General features: G+C 47.1%; 1 protein-coding gene across 7 annotated transcripts in view; it reads left to right on the forward strand.

Moving 5' to 3' along the window:
- DGKH (diacylglycerol kinase eta) overlaps positions 1-23,164 on the forward strand; it is a 725,438-nt gene that overhangs the window by 512,836 nt on the left and 189,438 nt on the right. For all 7 annotated transcript variants that reach the window (XM_085621806.1, XM_085621809.1, XM_085621807.1 and 4 more), the window contains one exon: positions 11,381-11,472. In XM_085621806.1, coding sequence (XP_085477932.1) covers positions 11,381-11,472 — 92 coding nt within the window. The remainder of the gene's footprint in view (positions 1-11,380; positions 11,473-23,164) is intronic.

Here is a 23,164-nt window from a genome sequence, read left to right on the forward strand (position 1 = left end):
CCATGTCTTCCCTGGACCGGAATCAAGCATCCTAGGACCGGTTTCTGGCTATCAGCCGTCATCAGCCAGGATAGCTTGACTCCAGTGGCGTAGTGAGCACGGGACCCACGTCTGGGCATACCCATCCCACTTAGGGCGAAAAGCGTTACAACAAACAAATGATGGACGGAATGCTGACAATGCAGACATTCTCCCCCAGTCAAGAGATCTGGGTTAAATCCATCGTTCTTTTGCCCACTACGCCACCCCAGTTCAGACATGGCCATATGCAAATCAGTCTTGACCCTGTGCCTCATGGGAACAGTCCAGCCCGAACTGCCAAGCCATGTCTTCCCTGGACCGGAATCAAGCATCCTAGGACCGGTTTCTGGCTATCAGCCGTCATCATCCAGGATAGCTTGACTCCAGTGGCGTAGTGAGCACGGGACCCACGTCTGGGCATACCCATCCCACTTAGGGCGAAAAGCGTTACAACAAACAAATGATGGACGGAATGCTGACAATGCAGACATTCTCCCCCAGTCAAGAGATCTGGGTTAAATCCATCGTTCTTTTGCCCACTACGCCACCCCAGTTCAGACATGGCCATATGCAAATCAGTCTTGACCCTGTGCCTCATGGGAAGAGTCCAGCCCGAACTGCCAAGCCATGTCTTCCCTGGACCGGAATCAAGCATCCTAGGACCGGTTTCTGGCTATCAGCCGTCATCAGCCAGGATAGCTTGACTCCAGTAGCGTAGTGAGCACGGGACCCACGTCTGGGCATACCCATCCCACTTAGGGCGAAAAGCGTTACAACAAACAAATGATGGACGGAATGCTGACAATGCAGACATTCTCCCCCAGTCAAGAGATCTGGGTTAAATCCATCGTTCTTTTGCCCACTACGCCACCCCAGTTCAGACATGGCCATATGCAAATCAGTCTTGACCCTGTGCCTCATGGGAACAGTCCAGCCCGAACTGCCAAGCCATGTCTTCCCTGGACCGGAATCAAGCATCCTAGGACCGGTTTCTGGCTATCAGCCGTCATCAGCCAGGATATCTTGACTCCAGTGGCGTAGTGAGCACGGGACCCACGTCTGGGCATACCCATCCCACTTAGGGCGAAAAGCGTTACAACAAACAAATGATGGACGGAATGCTGACAATGCAGACATTCTCCCCCAGTCAAGAGATCTGTGTTAAATCCATCGTTCTTTTGCCCACTACGCCACCCCAGTTCAGACATGGCCATATGCAAATCAGTCTTGACCCTGTGCCTCATGGGAACAGTCCAGCCCGAACTGCCAAGCCATGTCTTCCCTGGACCGGAATCAAGCATCCTAGGACCGGTTTCTGGCTATCAGCCGTCATCAGCCAGGATATCTTGACTCCAGTGGCGTAGTGAGCACCGGACCCACGTCTGGGCATACCCATCCCACTTAGGGCGAAAAGCGTTACAACAAACAAATGATGGACGGAATGCTGACAATGCAGACATTCTCCCCCAGTCAAGAGAACCGGGGTAAATCCATCATTCTTTTGCCCACTACGCCACCCCAGTTCAGACATGGCCATATGCAAATCAGTCTTGACCCTGTGCCTCATGGGAACAGTCCAGCCCGAACTGCCAAGCCATGTCTTCCCTGGACCGGAATCAAGCATCCTAGGACCGGTTTCTGGCTATCAGCCGTCATCAGCCAGGATAGCTTGACTCCAGTGGCGTAGTGAGCACGGGACCCACGTCTGGGCATACCCATCCCACTTAGGGCGAAAAGCGTTACAACAAACAAATGATGGACGGAATGCTGACAATGCAGACATTCTCCCCCAGTCAAGAGATCTGGGTTAAATCCATCGTTCTTTTGCCCACTACGCCACCCCAGTTCAGACATGGCCATATGCAAATCAGTCTTGACCCTGTGCCTCATGGGAACAGTCCAGCCCGAACTGCCAAGCCATGTCTTCCCTGGACCGGAATCAAGCATCCTAGGACCGGTTTCTGGCTATCAGCCGTCATCATCCAGGATAGCTTGACTCCAGTGGCGTAGTGAGCACGGGACCCACGTCTGGGCATACCCATCCCACTTAGGGCGAAAAGCGTTACAACAAACAAATGATGGACGGAATGCTGACAATGCAGACATTCTCCCCCAGTCAAGAGATCTGGGTTAAATCCGTCGTTCTTTTGCCCACTACGCCACCCCAGTTCAGACATGGCCATATGCAAATCAGTCTTGACCCTGTGCCTCATGGGAAGAGTCCAGCCCGAACTGCCAAGCCATGTCTTCCCTGGACCGGAATCAAGCATCCTAGGACCGGTTTCTGGCTATCAGCCGTCATCAGCCAGGATAGCTTGACTCCAGTAGCGTAGTGAGCACGGGACCCACGTCTGGGCATACCCATCCCACTTAGGGCGAAAAGCGTTACAACAAACAAATGATGGACGGAATGCTGACAATGCAGACATTCTCCCCCAGTCAAGAGATCTGGGTTAAATCCATCGTTCTTTTGCCCACTACGCCACCCCAGTTCAGACATGGCCATATGCAAATCAGTCTTGACCCTGTGCCTCATGGGAACAGTCCAGCCCGAACTGCCAAGCCATGTCTTCCCTGGACCGGAATCAAGCATCCTAGGACCGGTTTCTGGCTATCAGCCGTCATCAGCCAGGATATCTTGACTCCAGTGGCGTAGTGAGCACGGGACCCACGTCTGGGCATACCCATCCCACTTAGGGCGAAAAGCGTTACAACAAACAAATGATGGACAGAATGCTGACAATGCAGACATTCTCCCCCAGTCAAGAGATCTGTGTTAAATCCATCGTTCTTTTGCCCACTACGCCACCCCAGTTCAGACATGGCCATATGCAAATCAGTCTTGACCCTGTGCCTCATGGGAAGAGTCCAGCCCGAACTGCCAAGCCATGTCTTCCCTGGACCGAAATCAAGCATCCTAGGACCGGTTTCTGGCTATCAGCCGTCATCAGCCAGAATAGCTTGACTCCAGTGACGTAGTGAGCACGGGACCCACGTCTGGGCATACCCATCCCACTTAGGGCGAAAAGCGTTACAACAAACAAATGATGGACGGAATGCTGACAATGCAGACATTCTCCCCCAGTCAAGAGATCTGGGTTAAATCCATCGTTCTTTTGCCCACTACGCCACCCCAGTTCAGACATGGCCATATGCAAATCAGTCTTGACCCTGTGCCTCATGGGAACAGTCCAGCCCGAACTGCCAAGCCATGTCTTCCCTGGACCGGAATCAAGCATCCTAGGACCGGTTTCTGGCTATCAGCCGTCATCTGCCAGGATAGCTTGACTCCAGTGGCGTAGTGAGCACGGGACCCACGTCTGGGCATACCCATCCCACTTAGGGCGAAAAGCGTTACAACAAACAAATGATGGACGGAATGCTGACAATGCAGACATTCTCCCCCAGTCAAGAGATCTGGGTTAAATCCATCGTTCTTGTGCCCACTACGCCACCCCAGTTCAGACATGGCCATATGCAAATCAGTCTTGACCCTGTGCCTCATGGGAACAGTCCAGCCCGAACTGCCAAGCCATGTCTTCCCTGGACCGGAATCAAGCATCCTAGGACCGGTTTCTGGCTATCAGCCGTCATCAGCCAGGATAGCTTGACTCCAGTGGCGTAGTGAGCATGGGACCCACGTCTGGGCATACACATCCCACTTAGGGCGAAAAGCGTTACAACAAACAAATGATGGACGGAATGCTGACAATGCAGACATTCTCCCCCAGTCAAGAGATCTGGGTTAAATCCAAGCTATCCTGGCTGATGACGGCTGATAGCCAGAAACCTTTCCTAGGATGCTTGATTCCGGTCCAGGGAAGACATGGCTTGGCAGTTCGGGCTGGACTGTTCCCATGAGGCACAGGGTCAAGACTGATTTGCATATGGCCATGTCTAAACTGGGGTGGCGTAGTGGGCAAAAGAACGATGGATTTAACCCAGATCTCTTGACTGGGGGAGAATGTCTGCATTGTCAGCATTCCGTCCATCATTTGTTTGTTGTAACGCTTTTCGCCCTAAGTGGGATGGGTATTCCCAGACGTGGGACCCGTGCTCACTGCGCCACTGGAGTCAAGCTATCCTGGCTGATGACAGCTGATAGCCAGAAACCGGTCCTAGGATGCTTGATTCCGGTCCAGGGAAGACATGGCTTGGCAGTTCGGGCTGGACTGTTCCCATGAGGCACAGGGTCAAGACTGATTTGCATATGGCCATGTCTAAACTGGGGTGGCGTAGTGGGCAAAAGAACGATGGATTTAACCCAGATCTCTTGACTGGGGGAGAATGTCTGCATTGTCAGCATTCCATCCATCATTTGTTTGTTGTAACGCTTTTCGCCCTAAGTGGGACGGGTATTCCCAGACGTGGGACCCGTGCTCACTGCGCCACTGGAGTCAAGCTATCCTGGCTGATGACGGCTGATAGCCAGAAACCGATCCTAGGATGCTTGATTCCGGTCCAGGGAAGACATGGCTTGGCAGTTCGGGCTGGACTGTTCCCATGAGGCACAGGGTCAAGACTGATTTGCATATGGCCATGTCTAAACTGGGGTGGCGTAGTGGGCAAAAGAACGATGGATTTAACCCAGATCTCTTGACTGGGGGAGAATGTCTGCATTGTCAGCATTCCGTCCATCATTTGTTTGTTGTAACGCTTTTCGCCCTCTGGCCGGCATCCATTTTGGGTACTGTGACAGCTGCTGAGTCGGCTCGTAACTTGGGGATCATGTTTGAGCCTAGTCTGCAGCTGGATGCCTCGGTAAATAAGACTATAGCAACGTGCATGGGCCTGCTTCGAGCCCTACGTAAAATCTTGCCGTTGCTTCCCCCAGAAGCTCGAGCAGAGGTGGTGCGCAGTACTATACTCAGTAGACTAGACTACTGCAACGCACTACTTCTGGGGGCACCTAAGTCTTTAGTATCTAGGCTGCAGAGGGTTCAAAACATGGCGGCCAAGTTGGCATTAGCTCGACCTCGCTCCGCGTCATCCTCAGAAGCATTATCTGACCTTCATTGGTTGCCTGTCCAGCAGCGTATCCTCTTTAAAGCTGCCTGCATTGTGTTTAGAGCGCTGCATGGTCTGGGACCGCTGCCACTCCAACATCTTTTTTCTTGGTACCAGGCTGCTAGACCTTTAAGATCCTCCTCGGCTTTTTTGATTACAGTCCCTACATTTTTTAGAGTGAGGATGGGCGGACGTGCTTTTGGTTTTGCAGCAGCTAAGCTGTGGAATACCCTCCCTTTGTTGCTAAGGAGTAAGCAAGAACTAATCTCCTTTAAAAAAGAGTTGAAGATCTATCTCTTTCCAAGAGCAATGTAGTGTATTAGATCTGATGACTTACATAAGGTCAAGCGCCAGGATACCCTTGGGGTGGCAGTTGCGCTTAGTAAGAACTCAATACATACATACATACATACTAAGTGGGATGGGTATTCCCAGACGTGGGACCCGTGCTCACTGCGCCACTGGAGTCAAGCTATCCTGGCTGATGACGGCTGATAGCCAGAAACCGGTCCTAGGATGCTTGATTCCGGTCCAGGGAAGACATGGCTTGGCAGTTCGGGCTGGACTGTTCCCATGAGGCACAGGGTCAAGACTGATTTGCATATGGCCATGTCTAAACTGGGGTGGCGTAGTGGGCAAAAGAACGATGGATTTAACCCCGATCTCTTGACTGGGGGAGAATGTCTGCATTGTCAGCATTCCGTCCATCATTTGTTTGTTGTAACGCTTTTCGCCCTAAGTGGGCTGGGTATTCCCAGACGTGGGACCCGTGCTCACTGCGCCACTGGAGTCAAGCTATCCTGGCTGATGACGGCTGATAGCCAGAAACCGGTCCTAGGATGCTTGATTCCGGTCCAGGGAAGACATGGCTTGGCAGTTCGGGCTGGACTGTTCCCATGAGGCACAGGGTCAAGACTGATTTGCATGTGGCCATGTCTAAACTGGGGTGGCGTCGTGGGCAAAAGAACGATGGATTTAACCCAGATCTCTTGACTGGGGGAGAATGTCTGCCTTGTCAGGCATTCCGTCCATCATTTGTTTGTTGTAGCAATATTTAAAGCAATAATACTTACCACTTAATAACTTTTATGCACAAACGATCACAAAGCAACATAAATCATGCAATTTTACTATTTCACCACAATCTAAGGTTAGTCTGCGTACCATAGTTAATTAATTAATTGTCTTGCCATGCAATTAGCAATTTAGTCCCATGTGTAGTTATTTTTATCAAGGTGTAAAGGTTGATTAATAACACTTCCACTGCAAACATGTTATTTAGATTAATTTTAGAATATTTACGTAATGTATTTCATGCAAAGTAGAGGAGGTATACAAAATTTTGTTTTACCTGCTCCATCACTTCTTTGTTGACAAGTGTTTCACCTCTTTATCAAGGCGAATTTACTTCACAAATAAGAACTGGAATCAGGAAGCCATATGAGGAGGTAACACACATTTCCAGACAATTCTTTATCTTGGAAAAAACATACATAACATGTATAACATGTTGTCATTTCTTAAAATGGCAATTCTACAAAGGAACAGACTGACGTTTTGCAAGTTATGAGAGTAAAAATGATGAGAAATAATGTTTCTCTGCTACTTTGAACTACATAATAACCGTGATGGAAATGCCTGTAGAGTATTCTGAGCCCAGTAGCCTTCTTCAGAACAAAAAGATTAGCATGTCAGGAATTTAAATTCAAAGGCCCCTTTTAAATATATTATTACTGCATATAAACACGGCTAAGGTCACACATCTTTGAACTACATTCTTAGTGTCTGTATTTTATTAATACATTTACAATTTCTCTGTGGATATGTGTATTTTTAAATTAACGAGCAATTATTCCAAGCCAACAAATCTTGTCAATTAGAAGAGTCAACAAGAAGCATTAAAATGTATACTGAACAATCATCACTTTTTGGCTGGAGTATTATAGGTCAGCTGTCCACAGTGCATCGCATCATATTTAAAGCTACCCCAAGTCAGTGATTGGGTGACCCTACTAAAAGGAGACAGTACGGATTACATTTGACAGCTCCCTGATTTGTTTCCCTCATTAAAAAGATTTTGATCATTTGAGTAATATTGATACGTCATTCTCTGTTATACATTAATACCAAGTATGAAATGGCTCTTGTTTGGACTGTTTTTTAACCATCAAGGCAATCAGTAAATTAAATGCTGTAGTGAAAGATAAGGGAGTTGAGTAAACTGGGCTTTGGTGTTCGGTTTAAATGCCTCCCAAGGATGAGGAGGATGCTTTCTTGGAGAACAGAGGCTTCAGGGTAGAGCAGTGGAAACACTCAGAGGGCAGGATACTTTGTCAGTCCTAAATCATTGCCTAACAAGCAAGGTACTAAGTGTACTATAGAGATTCGCATCGAATAAAAGAGCAGATGCTCAGTGGCACGAGTTATGTCACTAGTCAGTGTGCTTGATAGGAAAGGGTGCCTGTTGCTCCATCTGTGTTTCCTTGTCTTGCTAAACTTGTTAAATTGTCGCTCTGTGGGTTATTTTCTTAGGCTGAATGCTTTGGGAAACATTGAAGACATTTTTATAATTAGGATTTTGTGTGCTATTTGCACTACTCTGTGTTGTGTACACCAAAGCAATTAACTATTACATTTGCTCCTAGCCCCAGCTTTGCAAGAACTTACTAAAATGTGTATTAAAAACACTTGTTCTTACAGTTGCTTTTTGGTACTGTTCCAACTTTAACCAGGCATTACAGGGCATGCATGAATACAACATTCTTGATTTCAACCCTCACCCTAATGTTCTTGAAAATTCCAGGTGGGAAAGTGCTAAACAAATGGGAATTACCACAGGAATCCTGTGCAGTAATGTTGATTTGCATGGAAATTCCCCGTTTCTTAGGGAACACTCCTGATGCAAGTTAGAATACCGCTGTTTTCCCACATACCGAAATCACTGATTCCCACCTAGGTATTCTAATGCCCCTCTGAACGAGGGTTTCGTATCTTAAATATTTATGATCTACAGCATTGCTTCTTGTGTATTTATATGGTTTATGAAACTTGTATAGTATTTCTGAAATATTTCCAAACTATGGTTCATAAGAAAACAAATCATTGGAAGTGTTCCCCCTCCAAGTGCATTCCTGGAATCAACTTTAATCTTATTTCTATGATATGTGTAAGTACATTGTTGCTTGCATTTATTTTATGAAAAAATAAGCTGTTTCTGGTCATCAGTGCGCTTGCAGTGCTTTATGTTCTGTATTTGTCTTGGCGATTAACCTTTGAAGGCGACTGCTTTCTACTATTCTGTGCTGACCACAATAGCCGTTCTTTGTTTGGGGGCAAACATTTGACCGCTCCTTTACTACGTGTATCCATGATTGATGAGTGATGCACTTTGGCAAAAATACAAAGCAGTCTAGAATCAATGGCAAAGACTGTGAGAGGGAAATAAATGGCTAATCCTTATCACAAACACTCTGAAAAACAGTATAATGGAACCCTTCCTGCCCGTTTGTTAGTATCAGTTGCCAACTGACTGTTTATTAGTCGATGGTCATACCTTCTGGGGTTAGGCATGCTTAACTTCTCTCCATTTATAAGCCTGTGGGTTTTCGTACTAGCCACAGTAAGAAGGCAGTCACTGTTTCGATGCTGGATGATCTAAGCCTAGCTGCTGACATCTATATTGTAAATGTGATGATTGTATTCCATCTTTCTGCAGCATTTGACACTTTCATAAGTTTCTACTGAAGGGGCTCAATAATGAAGGTATGTCAGGTACATCAAACTGGTTTGTTTCATACTTTGCCAACAACGATCAAAGAGAAGCCTTTGGTGGATTTACTTCTCCTCTTAGCAGGTCTACCTTTGGGTTACAATTTATGTAACCTGTAGTCAGACCGCCATCTACACTTATTTGATCATACTGCCTCCATTTGTAATTCTGTTCTGATTGAGCCATCATACCTGCAATGTTTTTACCTGGAAGCGCTGCCTCTTGTTGGTGAAAGAGCGGTTGTGTACTCTGTGTTCCAAGTTGAGCACAGACAAAACCGAGATTTTTATCACAGCTGGCCACACCACTCACTGGCACCCTTCCTCTTGAGCCCCTTATTTTATCCTTTCCTTCAAACTATCAGACGCAGTTAAATGTCTAGTGGTTAAGTTTGACGCCTCCTTTCAGATGGTCAGTCAGGTCACAACAGTTACTACTTTCTGTACTTTTCTTCTTCATATTCTGCATTGGCTTTCTGAAGCTAAACAGTGTGACACTATTTTGGAAATTTGGTAATCAGTGGCACCAGGTTAATTCATTCTGAAAACACTTATTTAAACATGATTGTACGCCTTCAGTTCCTTCAAAATCGAGGAGCTCCCTTACTGGTAGCTGCACCCCATTTCTGCTCTACCACCTGATCTTGAAAGTTCTGCATTGGCTTCCCTTTGAGACGTTAATCAACTTTAAGGCACTGTGCTTAGTTTACCGTTCTTTTTTGGGCATGGATCATAGATTCCTTGTAAACTGAATAATCAGATATCACAGCTACTCTTCCAATTCGCACAGGAAACGACAACGGAGGCAACACCTGAGGCCTCACAGCCTCAAGCCCAAACTTCAGCTCCAACTCCCATAGAAGAGATACCAGCCTCCCTGGTATAGCAATGAGACACACACCATCAGTGCCATGTCCAAGACGTGTCAGACGCATCTCTACGCGGCCCTGCGTATGACCTTTCCTCCCCTCCCCTACCCACGCAACGACACAGTCAAGCTGAACCATAGCCAGTCACATCACTGATTGTCACGGCGCATAATCCTACCGCTCCCATTCCTCCCTTACACCTGGTTTCCCTCCCACAGTTCACAGTTTAGCTTTCTCCTTTTGGGCATTTCTGAAACCAAATTAAACAGTCAGGGAATACAGTTGCGAACCCTACATATGATAACATGCAGGGGTAGAGGTGAGGGCGAAACGCCAACCCACACCCCCAGGACACATGCCCAACAAGACATCACGTAATGTATTAAAGTATGTCGAGTCACACTAGAAGCTAACTTCAAGACTGTTGTAAGATATTGTATCCAAGTTGTATTGATATAAGATCGCGGACTACACCAGTAAAAACAATAACAGCTTAATGCCCGTAAATGTATGATGTAATATGTTAATGATTCAATAGCAACCTGTAACAGGAAATGTAAAAGACCCAATCAACAAATTTAAACGAAAAAAAAAAAAAAATAATCAGATACCTCCCGTCAAGATCGCTTTGTTCGTCCTCGCAGAGTCTTTTGTGCATCCTCAGATTTCGCAAGATCCATTTGGGAAGCCATGCCCGGACAGTCTTAGCACCTTCAATGTGAGACACTCTACCCTCTGATCTAAGAGATATCTCCTCCTACTATTTGTGTTTTAGGAAGGTATGGGAGATCTTATTCTGTCAACATTTCACGTAAGTTTCTTGTGGTCATGACTGCTCTTCAAGAGACCTTCAGGTGGCATAATGCCTTCTAAGGTCACACAACATAACATAACAGAGGTGCGGACTCCAAGGACCTAAACTGTTAACCACCAATAGTGTAAGCGTATTCCATTAGGAGTTAGAGGGTGGGTAAGGACAAAAGAGGCCTTAAAGTGTTTTTTATTCAATTGGATGGGAGGACGTGTGTGTGTGCACGTTTGGAAGGGCGGGGTGCCTGGATGGAATTCTGCTAATGAAGATCTTACAAACTAATGCAAAGCTCTTAACAAATGCAGACATGAGAAAAGACAAAGGATCTGAGAGGAATTATATAGAAAATATGTTGACATGTTTTATTAAATCTTCAGGAAGGTGAATAGTTTATAACAATACTCGTGTGGAAAAGAAATGCTTTCATACAAATGCAAATCAAGCAAATTATATTAAAAAATATAGATAAAATTATGACTATTTGTGAGGAAAAAATGCAAAGTTATACATTAAGATGTATGGTCACGGCTCAGTCTGAGTAGCTTTATCTCAGTCACTTGAGTATTTCTTTAGTCTTTACTGGTATACACATAGGAAGTGTGGTAGCGAGAACTTTGCAGGAAGCTTTAAACTGAACTAGCTTCCTTGACATGCACTACAGGATGGCGGGAAGTAAGAGGACCCAGAGTATTGTTCCAAAAATGCGCATTAGATACTAAAAAGTAGTGCACTAGTGATGTGAAAGAATTGTGCTTTTTTTAAACTAAATTCACCATTTGTCAATTGTGCAGAAAAAGTGTGAGTATTTGTGTAAGAAACGTTTTGAATGAATGACTTCAACTCAGTACTTGTTTTCTATTTTCAATTTGTTATTAAACCCAGCTTTTCCATCTTTTTTGTGCAGGTGCAGATATCTGCTTATGAAGATTCTGTTGCTGCTCATCTAGCAAAAATACTCAATTCTGATAAGCATTCTGTGGTCATATCGTCTGCCAAGTAAGTTGTGATCGGTATTGAAGAGAATTGTGATTTTTCTGTGATGTTCCTCTTTACCAACTAGATTATTGCCTATCCCAGCACCTCATATCAGAGAGTGTACTTCTGCTTTCAATGCTGACGTTTGCGCTCGGGTGTATTGAGGGTGCTGTTTGCGAGGCGCTGCTTGCAAGCATCGACTTCAATAAAAAATGGATGAAAGGCCTGGCCTTAGAGGCAATATTTTGAAGTCTTCATATGTTATATTGAAATATTTTTAGAGCATAATACTACCAAAAAGAATATTCTAGAAGCCAGTATTAAGAAATAAAACAATGTATTGTGATAACATCACAAAATATGGATGATGCCATTGATATACATTGTATCTCCTGATAAAATAATTAAAGGATTGTCTGGCTTCAACAGACTTTCTAATGTAATTAGAAGTAAACAGCCAAATCTTTGATGCATTTCCCTCTGGTCTGGTGGTGACATAAGCGGAGTACAGAGGAGGTGTGTGAAAAATGAGCCATGATTGCCAACAGCATCAACCATTTGCTTGGTCAGCAGAGGCTATCATATTCTCTTTGTTTTGGTATATGTGCAATAGTTGAGCCTTGAGTTGTTTTCTGAAGTCACCTGTTGGATTGGTACCAGAATATATAACATAAACTCCACAATCTGACTACCATTTGCTACAATGTCCATGATGGAAGCAGCCTATGTCCAGCCTAGCTAAAGCGTATGTTGCAACGTCAAGAATGGAACTTATACCTTTAATGTACGCTTAGCTTTCTTAAATTCGTTGGGGAAAAAATGTAAGATGGGAGAGTGGGTAAGAGAGCATCCATCCTTTTTGCATAAGCCTATTCTGGTGTTTGGATTGTTTGCCCAGGACACTTTCTTACAATAGCTCAACCCTGTCTAGGTTTCATCATGGGATTAAATAAAAACGTGGCAATGGCATAAAAAAGAATACTCCATCTTTACACCTTTTCACACTAGATGCAGTTGACCAAAATTGAAGCAAAATCAGGAAAACAACAGTATTCATGTTTCCTAAATACCAAATGGTCTTGCATAAATGTTAACTAAGCTGGCAGTCCATTCTAGGAATAGTTAGCCAGTATCAGAAAAGCTCTTCTTCCAGTTCTCACTTCTTTGAAAATGTATAGCTGTTGTCAGTCACATTTGTGCACATCGCTTAACATTAAAGGCTCCATATCCTCAAGTGTATTCATTGAGGAAGCCTTTTTCCTTTAAGTGGCCCGATGCACAATGCATATTGCCTTGTTTTTGGTATTCTGCTTTATCAGTAACAACTGAAAGGAAGTTGTGCATGGGAAACTTGATCACAGCACATCAGCTGCTTCATTCTGTAATCCCTCAAAATTGATATTGTTGCAACTCAGGTATGCCTCATTGGTATAGTCCAAACTGCACTTTACATGCAATTTCTCTGCCTCAGCCCTATTTAAGGACATGCAGGAGTTTGAGTTCTTCTTCATAGATCTAAAATGGTAGAGATCTGTTTTTGGCATATTTGAAATTGTGTACGTAAAAGCACAAAAAAGTTCAAAATTAATTAAAACCTCTACGTTTTTAACCAGTGTTACTAGATTGGAAAACGGACTGCAACTAGGTCTCTTTCAGCAACACTGTTACTGTTTCTATGGATCCTACAAGCATTGCTCCTGTCTTAGATTGGCTAATTTTCAAATTGTTGCAATCAGCCTTCTGTTAGCTGTCAACCCTGCAAAATATCTTTGTTTCTTTTTTAGGTCACCATTGATGGTCAGCTGAACATCATCAGCATAATTGTAAAACAAGATATATGGTATTTTGTGTAAGCTATAGTTCTGCGTAATCACAGTTTCACAACTGGACATTTTCACTATGCTCTACCCGGAGGTGGTTCTTCATCATCCTTTTTAACCACTCGTAGCAACTCTGAATCAATGAGAAGCAGTAAATGGAGTTTCTGTTTCACAACTAGGGGCCGATTACAATCTCGTTCAGAAAGCATTCCGACTGAATCGGTTCCGGAATGCTTTCCGAATGACTCGGATCAGGGGAGTCTGACCAAGCGATTACGATACATCCAGATGCTTCCGGATACGACTTCAATGGGAACCTGTGTTCAGAACGTGAACACAGACTACCATTGAAGAAAGGGCTGGCTGGGGAAAACCGTGCACTGTGTGGTGGGCACCCCTTGGTGCCTACCACACTGTGCATGATTAGGAAGAGGGGACCCGTGGGCACCCCCACGAGCCTGATTCGGAGGGCCCCGGGTGAAAGGGGGCCTGCTACAGGCCCCCAAAGACAGATTCTGACAGCCGTTTATTTCTGGGCAAACTAAATAGGAACGGCTGTCTGAATTGTTCATCGTAATCGCTTGCTCGGAAACCGGGTCCATCGTGCTGTACGATTTGGCTCCGAAAGGCTTGACCTTTCTGAACCAATTCGGACAGTCCTTACGGTTTCCGGGCATCGTAATCGGTTGTTCGGAAAAGGGTTCCAAATCGGAGTCAGCAAGCTCGAATCAGATTCTGAGCCCTTCCGAACGAGATCATAATCGGGCCTTTAGTTGTGAACGTGCTGGGTCTAGTGGATCAGGGGAAAAATAATTCCACTATGGTGGCATGTGGTTGATCCCATGAACATAGGTTCAGGTCTCAGCAGGTCCTCCGTCTTTCATTTTTATGCAGTCAATAAAATGAGTAACATTAAGTTGGGTACAAAAGAATATCTTTTGTTAATCAGTTCCTGAAAAAGACACCATTAATGGTGGACAGGTATGCAACAGACATGGCAACTTCATTACTTCCTGTCTGTGCTTCACAAGGAGCATATGGTGTCTGATTTTCCCAGCAAGTGTTTTTTTTTCAACTTTATTATTGGGTGTAGACTTCACATGACAACAATTTCAGCGGTACAGATATACATCAGTGTGTAAATTTCTGACAGTTACGTCCATAGTTTGCACATCTTTGGATCAGGAGTCTAGGGGTATGATAACATTCCATAGTAACCTCTATTCTCCTTCCCTCTCTGCTTCTCTGCCATAGCTGCCATCATGTTGGTCTACATCCATTTTCATAAATCCCAGTAAGTGATGGTGACAGTTTTTTAATTCTCTCTCCAGTTGCTAGGGTGCTTCCTCAGGTGAAACATTGTTTAATATGACTCACAAATATCACGTTTAAATGTTAAAGACTAACAGGAGCAGTATTAGAATCCAGGTCGGAAACTTTGTTACTCTACATTAATATTCACTAGGCAAGAGTAGCTAACCATTGCTGCCTGACATAAAGTCACACATGCCTCTGTTTTTTTCTGCAGAGGTTCCTGTTGGAGAATGGCATCTTCTCCTACCCCGGTCTTAGTTCTACACCAAACAGGTGTTGTCAGGATAGCCTTTTACATGCTGCTGCCAGTGGATCTGGTAGTACAGCCACTGTGCAGACGTGTAAGGAGAGTGACTTTAAATTCTTATGCCATATGTATGTAACACAGCATGTGGCCAACCCTGCTAATCTGACTACCTAACAGGGACAGGCCTTCCTTAACAGCAACTTGGTGCTGGAAGACCCTTAATATCACACATAAGCTAGACGCCATCAAAAGAACAGCCCATAGAACAAAATACAAAAGGGTTGTCATAAATTAATAAAAATAGAAAAGCTGGCCTACATATGTTATAAATGTTTAAGCACCAGGACCAGGTATTTGCTGCTTCGACAGCTATAATATGTACAAAACAAAATAAAGTGCATTAATGTTCGTGTTGAGACATCATCACAAGAGCAAATTGATAAACAGTCTTGAATGAATCATCCCTTGAGAAAACCTAATTTAAAATGAACAGTGCCAAAATTCAATCTTGTTAGACTTTCAAACATACTCTAAATATGACTCCAGGCTTTCTGATGTTTTAAGCAATACATGGATCCTTACAGTTGAATTATGAAGTTCCATTGATTCCTATCTGTCTGTTTTATGGTTTAAATGTTTCTTATTGAAACAATGCAAAAGATAAGCGTGCATCAAAACGGGCCACGCAGAGCCCCATCGCGTATATTAGCAGTTGCATGGATACAACAAGTAACAATAGGTAATTAAAGCATTCCCACCCCCGTCCCAAAGAAAAGGCAAGAGAAGAAAAAAAGCATAAAAGAGAGCTCCCCACCCCCGGGTCCACAACCTCTATGTGTCGCTGAGTAGCGCCAGGTGTCATTCCTGAAGCAAGTCCCACCTACGTGGGAGGATCCGGTGTGTTAAGTCGTAGGAGGCTTAAATACCTGGGGCAGGTCAGCTCCCGGAAGTCCTGAGCAAGTAGGGTCAGGAATGGTTGCCAGAGGTCGCTAAAAGCTGAGCTCTTCCCCGCTACCGTAAGGGAAATCTTTTCCATGCCCAGGACATGCCACAGCCGCTGAAGCCACTCTGTGTGTGCTGGAATTCGAGGGGATCTCCAGTGTGTCAGTATGTTCTGAATGTGCCCAGCGCTATTGCAATCTGCTTCCCTCTCGTAGATTTTAAAGGGGAGGTTAGCGGGTTTGGTACCCCTAGGAGAACATATGCAGGGAGCCGAGGGAGCTCTGTGTCGAGATGCTTATCGACATCAAGTATTTGCGTCCAGTAAGTTTGTAAGTGTTCACAGTCCCATAAAAGGTGGACCAATGTGCCTCTCCTCCCACTACCCCACCAGCAATCAGGGCTTTGTGTAGTGTCAGCTTAGTGGAGTCTCTCCGGGGTATAGTACCAATCGTATACAAGCTTGGTGAAGGTTTCAGTAAGGCCTACGTGACTCGCTGTGTGACGTGCTCTATAACATGCTTCCTCCCACTCTTTGGTAGTGAGACTACGGCCAAGGTCCCTTTCCCAGCACGCGTGGCCTGCGTGATGGGTGTGAGTATAATGAGACAAAAGCATATTGTACAGGTCGGAAGTCAATTTCTCATCGGAAGACCGTGTGATGAGCCATCGTTCATAGGTGGTGAGGAGCCTACTCGCCCGTGCGCGTTTGTCAGGATGCATGGCCCAGTGTCGCAACTGTAAGTAGTGTAGCATATCTCCCTTATCAAATAAAAGGCCCAGTGCTCGGCACCTGGCCTCTCTCCATAACGGGAAGGACATCAAGCCTATCCCAGGGCAAAAGTCTGTATTTTCGAAAAGAGGTGTGAGCGGGGAGGGGAAAGTTGTTAGGTCGTGGCGTTTACTGGTCTGATCCCAGACCATAAGGGTGGTGCATGTCACGTGAGAGGCGTACAAGTTGGGCGGGCGTTGGGACTTCAGGAGGAAGGGAATCTTCATAAGAGATGTACCGGCAACCGCACGGTCCTGAAAGAGCCAGCGTTTCTCTGACTCTGCCCGACTCCATTCGACCAAGTGTCGAAGCTGTGTGGCTTTGTAATAAAGCGTGAGATCGGGAGTTCCAAGTCCCCCTTCGTTAGGTGGGAGAAAGCTGACCAGCCTTTTCATCCTCAGTTTTCACCCCTGCCAGATAAAAAGAGAGAGTTCTGACTGTACCCGGTTCAACCAGCCCGTGGGGGGTTGCAAGGGAAGTGTCTGAAAGAGGTACAGTATTTTAGGTAGGATTGTCATCTTAATAGCCGCAATTTGCCCTAGCCACGAGATTGGATAGTGTTTCCATCTCCGCAGATCAGTGCGGATCTGCGTATGGAGCTGGGCGTAATTGGCTGTAAGATAGGGGCCAGCTGTATCCCTAAGTAGGGGGACAACGTCATCAGACCACTGCCGAGGATGCCGGGCCTGAAGGGCTGTTCGCACCTGAGGCGATGGTGAAAGGTTCAATGCCGTAGATTTCGCACGGTTAACCTTGAACCCGGAGGCCCCCGCAAAAGAGTCCAACTCTTCCAGGAAGGCTCCCAGAGCAGTCTCGGGGTTCGCCAGAGTGACCAAGACGTCATCTGCATATAGACTTATAGTGTGTGTCCTCCCCCCAAAACGAATGCCCGTGATGTGGGGATGATCCCTGAATCTCTGTGCCATGGGTTCCATATAAAGGGCAAAGAGTAGAGGCAATAAGGGGCATCCCTGTCTCGTGCCTCTGCTGATGGGGAATGGAGTGGGCATGTGTCCGTTGACCCGCACTGTAGCTGTGGGGGAATGGTAGCAGTTAAAAGTGTGTCCGCATCTTTTCCCCTATGCCAATGTGAATCATTGCTTGTACTAGGTAAGGCCAGTGAACCCGATCAAAAGCCTTCTCTGCATCTATGGTAAGGAGCAGGAAGGTGAGCCTGTGACAGGTAGTCGTCTTGGTCCGCCCTCTCTAGAGGCTGTTCATCATAAAGTTGTGCATAAAAGGTGCGGAAGGAATCGGCGATAGCCACGTCATCTGAGCATAGTGTTCCCGTGTGGTCTTTGATCTCCTGAATGCCCTCGTACTCCCTAGTCTCCCTGAGTTTGTGCGCTAATAATCGCCCACACTTGTCTCCCCCGGAGTGTCGCAGACATAAGGCAGCATCTCCCCCGACGTAGAAGGAGTGTCGCAGACGTAATGCAGTGTATTCCGCTTTGTCACGGTCAATGGCAGTCAACTGTCGCCAAATGCGTGGGGCCCCAGTGCGTTGGTGCATCTGCTCCAACTCACGCACTTTTTGTGTCCGGTCCTCTCTCTTCTGTTTACACTCCGCATTATCTGTGGATAAAATAGCTATTATCTCGCCTCTGACAACCGCTTTTAGGGCCTCCCATGTGGCGGATAGGGCCGTATCAGGATTATCGTTGTGTAACAAGTAATCGTCCAATGTGCGCTGTATCTTAGCGACCGTGTCTGGCCGGTGGAGGAGGGTGTCACGTAGCCGCCAATATCTAGTCAGTCATTGAGTCGGTGGGAGGGCCAGTGTAACCACCACAGGAGCATGGTCAGACAGGGCCGCAACTAGGATGTCCGCGGAGAGTGTAATGTCCCGTAGGGCCTTTGATCCTAAAAAGTAATCCAGCCATGCATATGTTTTATGAGCGTTAGAGTAGAATGAGAATTCCCGTAGCTGAGAGTGGTTCTGCCTCCACAAGTCCACTAGACCGAGATCATTTAGCCTAGAGAGCCCCGAACTCGACAGAGCACCAACTTGACCTGTGCGCTGTGTAGATCTATCTAGGTCATTGTCGAACACCTTGAGATCACCCCCTATCAGTATGTGACGCTCCTGAGTCGCCGTCACCTCAGTGAGGGCCTTGTGTAGAATGTGTTCCTGGCCCTCATTAGGCGCATAGACAGACCCCACAATCAGTGTATATCCCCCAATGGTAAATTGGTAAGTAAGCAGTCTGCCTTTTATCTCAGCCTCCTTCTGCCCCACTTTCCCTCGAAAAGCCCTGGAAACCAATATAGCTACCCCTGCGGTCTTAGAGGGCCTGGAAGAGAAAAAGTGTATTGGAAAGGCTCGGGATAGCAGCCGGTGGCAGTCTTTGGGGAGCAGGTGTGTCTCTTGTACAAGGCAGATGTCCGCCCCTGTGCTTTCTACGTAGGAGAGGATTGTCCTACGTTTGATAGGATTATTAAGCCCTCACATTTAGTGTGAGAATTTTAATTGTAGGTGGTGGCATCTAGAGCCTAAAAGTGAACGTGCCGCAGATCATAAGCGCCTGAGAGGCATGTGTATCCCAGGTAGGGTCTGCGAGGGGACCCCCCCCCCGATGCTAGCACGTGTAAGTAGCGAAACAACGTGAACCGAAGGACCCACCCGAAGAAGTAGAAAAAGGAGGATAAGCAAAGAGAAAGGAGGAATAAAGAGCTTGCATAGAATAAAGGAGTCTGAAGTTGAACCATCAGTCCGTCATCCATAGATGAGCAGAATAAAGTCCACAGGGTTGTCGTGTGACCAATTGTAGTCCCTCGCCAACCACCTTGGGCATCAAAGGAAGAACACGCCGTTGAAACCAGGCTCGGTCATGTGGTCGATGTCTTGGCTAAAGCTTCTGGTAGGGCCTCCAGGGCAGCCTGCTGCTCTCTCTTAACTGCCATGGGGTCTGGCCGGTTACTGTGACGTCTATGCCTCTGTTGCCTCCATCGTGGTCGACCGTCACTGGACCCAAGTTCTGAGTGCTCACCATTGTCATTAGTGTCCGGTAAAGCAATCCCCAATAGTCTGCTTGCTTCCGACAGTGAGCGGAGTTGGTACAGCTTGCCGTCATCCGGAAGATGAGGCGCAGTGGGTGCCCCCAGGAGTAAGAGATATTGTGTTGGCGTAGAGCCTCCGTGATGGGCCCGAAGGTCCTGCGTTTCTGGAGCGTGACAGCGGCCAAGTCTTGGAAGAGGACAGGCGACTGGCTCCGGAAGGTGATCGGGTGGAGCGATCTCGCCTTGCGCAAAATCTCCTCTTTAGTGCGGAAGTCCTGAACACAGACTAGAATGTCTGCCAGGGGTGCAGTCGCTTCTCGGGGTAGGCCCACTCTGTGCGCTCGGTCCAACTTGAGGTCAGCGTCCAGCGGGTTATCCAGTATGTGATTTAAGAACTCCCTCACGTTTGTGAAGATGTCACCAGCCCCGTCATTGGTGCTTACCCCTCGTATCCTAATGTTATGGCGGCGAGAGCGGTTCTCAAGGTCTTTCAGGTGAGATTGAACGTCCACCTGTTGATCATGTATGCGAAGCACCTCCTGCTGCAAGGTCGCTAGTTCGGTGTCCCGGGCGTCGCTCTTGTCCTCCAGTGCTGCCACTCGCTCCCCTATGCTGTCCATATCTTTGCAGATGTCTTTGATTTCTGCGGTGAGATCGCGTTTCACTGTTTGGAGATCATCTCGCAGAGCCGAGAACAGGGACTCCAGGAACGCCCGTGTCACTGTTTCTTCCTTAGGGGCATCCACCTGTGTTGCGGTGTCCAGCAGGCCAGGATCCACCGCCTCTCGGACCTGTGCCAGGGCAAAGAGTTCTTTGAGCAATTTTTCTTTTTTGCCCTGAGTGGAGGTCATGCTCCTCGCCCACCAGCGCTGCCGGCGTCAGGCCCTAGAATGATAACCTTCAACGTTGCAGCTTGTCCTGGCTCGAGAGTCTCAAGCACTTCATTTAGGGTCGGCTGGGGCCCGAGCGGGGGACCCGTGGCACACCCACAACCCGCACCTAGACCTGACTGGTCCGCCTCTGCGGGGAGCCAGGCCCGCCTCTCTGCAACCACCTCTAGCGGTCACCACGCTCGAAACCCTGTACAGAAGTAGGCTCCTGGCACTGCGACCCCTCCCAGCGCTTGGTAGTTCTTTACATTGGCCTGTATTAGGTGAGTCCCCCGATAGCTCACTGGAGGAGTCCTCGCGTTCAGGTCGCAGGCGCCCTCAGGCCGCGTCGTATGCCAGGATAAGGCAAATCAGCAAAGTTGACGCAGTGGTGCCAGCTCAGGTTCGTACCCCAGGGGATTGCGTGGATGCACTAGGGGGGGGTTCCGTTTCCAATGATCCCCACGCTCGTGAGAGTGCGTGGCAAGGGTCCGTTCAGCAGCCGCCGGCCCCTGTATTCGCTCTGCAGTCCAGTGTCGGCACTCCAATCTCTGTGTGGCAAAATTGCGTGGCGAAGCCGCCACTACCCGTCCCCAGCCCACACTACAGGCTCCAGCAGTGGGGGAAGTCTAGCCTAATGAGGGCCCCTGGGTGTGTGTCGGTGCCGAATGTGTCTCTCACTTGGCCCAGGGGGAGACGTGTGGCTACAGTCCACAAATCGGGATGGGAACGCGGTTTGGGTGAGGGAGGCCTCTGTGAGGCACCGTTCGAGGCGCAGTTTTGGGAAGGGGGTGAAGGGACTCACCGTGACTTCTCCCCCGGCCCTCTTCCCTATTCCGGGGGTGAGGTTGTCTCCTGCGTCTTCAGTCTGCTCTCCACCGGTCCCAAGTACCAGCAAGCGGCCGCTCTCTGCCCAGCTCACAGACTTGAGGACCCGCTGCCTGACTCAAGATGGCACCCCAACTCCGGCTCGGTGGTCAGCCTCCACGGCGGTTGCACTATCCCCCGGTCCAGTGCAGTGGGAAGGTCCACAGTCTCAGGTCGGCGCCCCGGCGAGTCGACACAGTTCGGCGGCTGAAAGTGCACGGTCTAGCTACCACAGCCGCAGTGTCGCCACTTGCCGCCTCGTCCAGCTGCTCAGTCCCGGCAGGGGATCGGGAGCGCAGAACTCCGCAGTAGCGCTCCGGAGTCACTTTCTGGCGCTGCCCGTTGTGCCTGACCCATAGTGGCAGTTTTCGGTGAACTTCGGTGCTGCACAGGGCTTAGAGTGGTGCTGTAGAACGACGGTCGGAGGAGAGGCGGTGAGACTCGTCTTACCTTGCCACCATCTTGGCCACACCCACCTATCTGCCTGTTTTAAAAGAAAAAAGGCTTCCTTTATCCATAAATTGCCTTCATTAGTCATTAACTATGGTGCAGTGACAACTTCCAATCTGCCCAGGGTCTGACTAAGGTCTTTTGTATTTTTTTTTAACGGAGTTTTATATAGCGCGAACTTGACCCGAATCGGGTATCAGAGCGCTTTACATAGCACCAGTTGCATTACATGAGGACACATTCATTTTTGTTAGGCACGGGGAGATTAAGTGAGTTGCCCAGAATCACGGTATGTTCAGCGTCATTGCCAAGACTCGAACCCAGTTCCCCAGATTCGAGGTCGACCGCCCTAGCCGTTAGGCCAACTCCTGTATATTTGATCCATGGTATTTCTTGATAGAAGGGCATGCTCACGCAATCTTCACAGTGTCTGTATTGAAACTAGTTTTTGGGTTGGTCCAAATAGAATCTAAGAGTAGTAATAATGCCTTTTGAGAATGCAGTAACTCTTTCTAATACATTTTTCTTAATCTTTAATGTTCTGGCTTTAACTGATATGGTTTAGCTGTCGTTACGTATTTCTTACTAAAATTAGTGTCCAAGACAAGCTATCTGTATATGCCACTTAGGCGTCGAGTACTTTTTTTTTTGTAAATTGTTTTTTATTAAAGATTTTGTTAAACGTGTACAAAGTAATGCAAGAAAAATCCCTAAATATGGAGTTACATAAATAAGCATTGTGCATGTAATACAAGTATAACCATAGTATCCAGCTCAAGACCGTACATTGTCTTTGCCAGGAATAAAGAAAGGGTATACGCATTTTATAATAGTGCAATACAACCGAAGCACATTATAACAAGAACCAATAAGTATTCAGTAGGACAAAATCCACAACTTGAGAGGGTAGGCACGGAGGCATCCAGACACATAGCAAAATTGAAGGCTGCATAGATATTGTGTGATGGTTCGAATAGCATAACAACAGCGATATAGGGAGAGCAGGGAGGAGGGCTCGCTGTGTGTTTCCGCTGTGTGAGTGGTCAAGTAGGGAAGGGAGAGAAGGGTCAAGTGTCTTAATGTGAGATAATGTATTGTGGGTGAACCGTTCACTTGGTGCACCCCGGGTTGATTTGCAAGGTAGTCGGATTCACAGGGGAAGATCATCAGGGGACATGAGATACAAGAATTGTGTTAACCAAAGTTTCTCCCTCTTGCAACATTGGGCACTTGCGAAGTTAGCACGCCTCCCCATAGCATAAAGCGGTTCTCTCTGCCAGTCCCCAGTTGTGCACTGCACCTTGCCATGCAGCCTAGGTGGAGCATTTGGAGTATAATCATCCTTTTGACAAGTAAAAGGGCCAACCCAGTGAAAAAAAGTACATACTGCATGTTTTTTCCTGCACTTGAAGATGCCATGGGCACAGGCTTCCCA

Source organism: Triturus cristatus, chromosome 8 (assembly GCF_964204655.1).
Source record: "Triturus cristatus chromosome 8, aTriCri1.1, whole genome shotgun sequence".
Taxonomy (NCBI): Eukaryota; Metazoa; Chordata; class Amphibia; order Caudata; family Salamandridae; genus Triturus; species Triturus cristatus.